The sequence below is a fragment of the Dipteris shenzhenensis genome, chromosome 10 (assembly GCF_047967505.1).
Source record: "Dipteris shenzhenensis isolate YYH24624 ecotype China chromosome 10, Dip_SZ_1.0, whole genome shotgun sequence".
NCBI classification, from domain to species: Eukaryota; Viridiplantae; Streptophyta; class Polypodiopsida; order Gleicheniales; family Dipteridaceae; genus Dipteris; species Dipteris shenzhenensis.
The window spans coordinates 17172467-17178021 of record NC_141605.1 but is presented as its reverse complement, the minus strand read 5'-3'; the positions used below and the strand labels follow the sequence as shown (position 1 = coordinate 17178021).

The following is a 5555-nucleotide window of genomic DNA, read 5'->3' as shown; positions in this document are numbered from 1 at the left end:
GCTGTGCAAGCCCGGTGTGGTGGAGGTTTGGGCGGGCCACAGATCGATATTCCCACAGGAGCCCAAAGAAGCACACCACGTGTGAAGACGGGGAGGTGGCGAGACCACCACCACGCGGGTGCGCGCACCCAGGTTGGGTTCCCTTTAGATTGCCTAGCCCCTAGCGGCGAAGAACTACAGTTAAATCAAACTATTTGACAGAAAACTCTTTAAGCTGCAACGCAGACTCGTCAATCGTTAGCCAAGCGGCGTTCTGTTGGCTACGGAACTCGCTGGCATTGCGACAGAGCTCTAACAGCGATGGCGCTAAATGCAATCGAATAAGAATTAGCCAGAACAAGGTCCTGCAATTCGCTCCAAGAGCTGCGCCTTCGCATTTCTTTACAACAAACGGCTTCATTTCATCGAGATGGCCATCGCCTCTGTCGAGGCCAAGAAAACCCACGAAAGGAAGCAAACTCTATTAACTGCTCATTACTTTTCCTGCCCTGCCAGAGGATCGCGACTGTACTTAGTCATTCCCCGGGAAGAGAAAGAGAGAACAAAATTCACAGGGAAGAAGCAATGCAGCATAGTCGGGCGTCGGACGAACTATGGTGGCCAAGGATTCCCAAAAGGAGGCTATGAAGGACTGCCATTGTGTGCTGTTCTGGCATGATCTCTCTATTATGTCGGAAAGAATTGGGCCTGTCCTTTGGGCTAAGGCTAGACACTGCTGCTGGGAGATCGTCCCTGGCTCCGACTGAAAGTGAGAGATTTGGAAAGGGCAAATTGGAGAATTTGGGGTTTATACCACTTCGCTATTTGTCAGGGGTGCTTCGGGAAGGGCAGCAGTTACAAGAAGTTGTGGACGAGGATATCTGTGTAGATGAAATAATTCGCCGTGAAATAATCCCTTGTAAAGGTCCATCAGCCGTGAAAGGAGAAGATTCAACAACAGCTACAACTGGTCTCGTCAGTGAGGGCTGGCGGGCCCAATGGAAAGGGGCGCAGGATTTGCAGGACCGACCTTGCATTCGCTCGGAGTATGCTACTTGTGCCTCGTTTCTAAGGTGGTTTGGAAGTAAGAAGGCTTTATTGGAGGGCAGATGTGTGCATGCTAAAATCGTCAGGATAGGACTTGACACAGATGCATTTTTAGGGAATCTGGTAGTACAAATGTATGGGAAATGTGAATCTCTGGAGGATGCATTTTTAGTGTTTTCAAAAATTCATCACAGAAACGTATTCTCATATGCCCTTATCATAGGAGCATGTGCTCAGAACAAACAGAACACCAGAGTTTTCAAAATTTTCAGGCAAATGCAATTGGAAGGTTTAATGCCAGACAAGATTACCCTCATTAGCATTCTTTCTGCTTGTGCGCGCCAATCAGCTCTACATGAAGGAAAAGAACTGCATACCCTTATATTCCACGCAGGATTTGAGTCGGATGTTGTTGTTGGGACTGCTCTTCTAAATCTGTATTCAAAGTGCAGCAGCTTAGACGATGCATGGAGGTTGTTTACCAAAATGCCTGAGCGCAATATCGTCTCATGGAATGTCATCATAGCGGCAAGTACTCATCGTGACCAGGGCAAGCAGTCACTACAACTCTTTCAAGACATGCTCCTGGAAAATGTCATTCCGGACAAGTTTACCTTTGTGAGCATTCTTGATGCCTGTGCTAGCCAGGCAACTCTAACGGAAGGCAAGAGAATGCATGCACATGTTGTGGGCAATGGATTTGGATACGATGCTATTGTGGGTACCTCTCTCATCAATTTTTATAGCAAGGGTGGTGAATTGGAGGCGGCAAGCATGATTTTCAACTCTCTGGCTAAAAGGGATGTTGTCATGTGGACTGCCATGATTGCAGCATGTTCGCAGCATAGATATGGCAGTGCAGCCATTCAACTGTTTCTGCAAATGCAGATGGAAGGTGTTATTCCAAACAACATTACTTTTGCTACTATTCTCAATGCATGTGCTAGTCTGGTTACCCTACCTGAAGGACAGCGCATTCATGTCTATGTTATAGCCAGAGGCTTAGAGTCAGATATGTTGGTGGGAAACAATCTTATTGGCATGTATGGAAAGTGTGGTAGCATTGAGATTGCAAACATGACGTTTGATCAAATGCCCAGGGCAGACGTTTTCTCTTGGACTGCCATTATTGCAGTCAATGTGCAGTATGGAAATAGCAGAAGGGCTATTCAAAATTTTCAACAAATGCACATGGAAGGGGTCTTGGCAGACAGTGTCACATTTGTCAACATTGTTGATGCATGCATTGGTCCCGAATCCATTCGGGAAGGCCGCCGAATGCATGCCCGCATTATGGGGGGTAGGTTTGAGTTGGATATTGTATTGGGAACTGCGCTTATCAATATGTATGCCAAGTGCGGGAGTCTGGTGGATGCATGGATGATGTTTGACAAAATGCCTCAGCAGAATTTGTTCTCATGGAATGCTATCATTGGAGCATATGCCCAAAGCAAGAATGGCAAAGAGGCTCTGAAATTGTTTCAGCTAATGCATATGGAAGGCATAATTCCCGATAAGGTTACATTTGTAACACTTCTTCCTGCATGTGACAGCCACATAGCCGTTTCTGAGTGTAAGCAGATGCATTGTCGCATCGCAGGCAGCATATATAAATCAGATGCAGATATTTCAAATGCTCTAATTAGTATGTATGCCAATCTTGGCAATCTAGAGGATGCATGGATAATTTTTTGTAATATGCTTGACCAGAGTGTTGTCTCATGGAATGCCATGATGTCAGCGTATGTCCAGCATGACCAGGGTAGTATGGCTTTCCAACTCTTTCAACAAATGCACCTGCATGGTGTGATCCCAGACAGGGTCAGTTTTGTCACAACCCTTTTTGGATGCGCTAGCCTAGTCGCACTTTCTCTTGGCAAATACATCCATTCTTACCTCATGGGCACTGCTTTCAGCTCAGATATGGTTGTGGGAAATGCCCTAGTCAATATGTACGGCAAGTGTGGCAATTCAGGGCTTGCCTGGAGGGTGTTTGATACAATGGCTCAGCGGGATGTGATCTCATGGAACAGCATGATTGCAGCATATGCCAGGCATGGTAGGGGAAGGGAAGCCCTAGCCTTGTTTCACCAGATGCAGCTGCAAGGTGTGGTTCCAGACAGTGTCACGTTTCTGAATGTGCTCATTGCATGTAACCATGCTGGCCTGGCAGATGAGGGCTCGGATTACTTTGCTTTGATGCGTAGAGATCATGGGATTATGCCTAGCTTGCAGCATTATAATTGCCTAATAGACCTGGTTGCACGAGTAGGGAGACTCGATGAAGCAGAGGGCTTGATCAGTAGCATGCCATTTAAACCTACGGCCACAACCTGGATGGCATTGCTTAGTGCTTGCAAAAAGCACTTGGATGTGGAGCGTGGAAAGCGCATTGCAGAACACATCACAAAATCAGAGCTAAAGGATTCTGCACTTTATGTAATGCTATCGAGCATTTATTTTGCAGCTGACATATGGAACGATCCGGTAAATATAAGGAAAGAAGTGACGAACCAGGACTCAAGGCTGGCAGCTGCATTAAGGTAGATGGGTTTACTTGAGAAGGGATGCTGGATCGGCAGACCATGTGTTGCAGATGGTTGCTTGTCTCAAACCTTGGTTAGTCTGTGGATGACAGGAAGATGTCTATCTTCAATACAGAAGTGGCTCTACGTGACCTGTGAGAAGGAGCAGCCTGTACTTCAGTATTGCAAAGTAAAGCTGACAATATGACGACACCTTCAAGGTACCTCTTTTTAAATGCTTTTGTTCATCTGCATGTTTGCTGACTCAATTTGATTTGACTGTCCATTTGAATGGGCTACAAGCAGTAGTGCCAAGTACTATATTTTTAAAAGGGCTTTGTATGCAGGTTACAGATTAAGGTTGGTTCGAATAATATGCAGCTGAGGTGCGACAAGGTACCAAAATGACTTTTGCAGAGTCAACATGCCCATCTACGCTGGTTTCAAGTCTCATTAACAATGCAACGTAGAACTGATGCAGTGACGTTTCTCAGATGCTAGGACATCCGGTTTTGAGAAAGGAAAGTGTCAAGCAAATCATTTAGAAACAACATTTGCGAAGGGATGATCTAATGGTACAAGACTAGTTGATGAGTGATGTCTACCTCCCTCTATCTAAGGGCATTTTCTTAAAGAAATTGGGTGTAGACAAATTTTGAACGAACTCCTCATACCTGAGGTTGACTACCTCAACTTCAAACAATGAGGTATTAAGGGCAAGCGGGTGTGAGAGCAGGGTGAGCCTCCGTTCATGCCCATTTTGTCTTCAACCTCGAATGATGTTGAGGCCCTGGGGACGAGGTCGAAGCGCTCGAAGCGAGATCGAGATCGAGAGAAATGAGTGAGGAGGATATGGATTGAAGGGACTGGTGGCTGCTTTGAAGGACGGGGACGGTGATCAAGGTGCATTGGAACCGGAACCGTTGTCTGATGTGGACATAGTTTCCAAGAAACTGCTATGTGGGTCTACCCAGCTCGAAGACTTTGAAGCATGGGGCTTTTGCACGCCGATGTCCGCCGATAAGTTCGTGATCCTGAGAGACGACTCGTGTTGGTGTCTACATGTTTTTTATGGGAAGCGTTCCCTCTATGGAGAACCTTGTATGGTGACTTTCAATTTCCCCCCCCGCCAAAAAAAACAGACATCTTCCCCTCCTATGTTGTAAGACAAAGAAGCGCGAAAAAATGCATTAGCACCACGTGGCACGCTCGGGTAGAGGAGCAGGGACCAGACGGCACTGTCCAGCAATAGAGAGATGCGGGGAGATAGAGATAGAGAGAGAGAGAGATTGAAGTAGAGAGAGAGATAGGGAGAGAGAGAAAGCGAGAATGAGAGAGAGAGAGAAAGCGAGAATGAGAGAGAGAGAGAAAGCGGGGGAGAGGAGAGAGAGAGAGAGAGAGAGAGAGGGAGAGATTGAAGTAGAGAGAGAGAGGGGGAGAGAGAATGCGAGAGCAAGCGAGAGAGAGAAAGAGAGGGGGGGCAGAGAGAGAAAGAGAGAAGTAATGAACGAGAGAGAGAGAGAGAGAACAAAGTGACAGAGGGGGGGGGCGGGGATGAGTGTGTGTGTGTGTGTGTGTGGTGTGTGTGTGTGTGTGTGAGAGAGAGAGAGAGAGAGAGAGAGAGAGAGGGGAAGAAGTAGAGAGAGAGAGAGCGGGAGCAGAGAGAGAAAGAGAGAAGTAGCGAAAGAGAGATAGAAGAAGTGAAAGAGATAAATAGATAGATAGAGAGAGAGAGAGAGAAAGAGAGAGAGAGAGAGAGATTGAAGTAGAGAGAGGGGGGGGGAGAGAAAGTGAGAGCAAGTGAGAGAGAGAGAGAGAGAGAGAGAGAGAGAGAGAGAGAGAGAGAGAGAGCAAAGTGACAGAGAGAGAGAGGGGGGGGGATGAGTGTGTGTGTGTGTGTGAGAGAGAGAGAGAGAGAGAGGAGAGAGAGAGAGAGAGAGAGAGAGAGGGGAGGGGAGGGGGGGAGAGAGAGAGAGAGAGAAAGAGAGAGAGGAGGGGGGTAGA

At 47.0% G+C, this 5555-nt stretch overlaps 1 protein-coding gene across 1 annotated transcript; it reads left to right on the top strand.

Moving 5' to 3' along the window:
- Positions 1–226: 226 nt before the first annotated feature.
- LOC147897486 (pentatricopeptide repeat-containing protein At3g16610-like) lies at positions 227–4627 on the top strand. The gene is made up of 3 exons (XM_087379949.1): positions 227–3569; positions 3665–3772; positions 3899–4627. The coding sequence occupies exons 1-2, from the start codon at positions 655–657 to the stop codon at positions 3708–3710; spliced, it is 2961 nt and encodes a 986-aa protein (XP_087236075.1). The 5' UTR covers positions 227–654; the 3' UTR covers positions 3711–3772; positions 3899–4627.
- The last annotated feature ends 928 nt before the right edge of the window (positions 4628–5555 follow it).

Bases quoted from the DNA above. Each gene is read 5' to 3' on its own strand.
- LOC147897486 (XM_087379949.1), top strand. From the start codon at position 655: ATGATCTCTCTATTATGTCGGAAAGAATTGGGCCTGTCCTTTGGGCTA. The intron at 3,570-3,664 runs GTAGATGGGTTT...TGTGGATGACAG, and splicing joins AGGCTGGCAGCTGCATTAAG to GAAGATGTCTATCTTCAATA.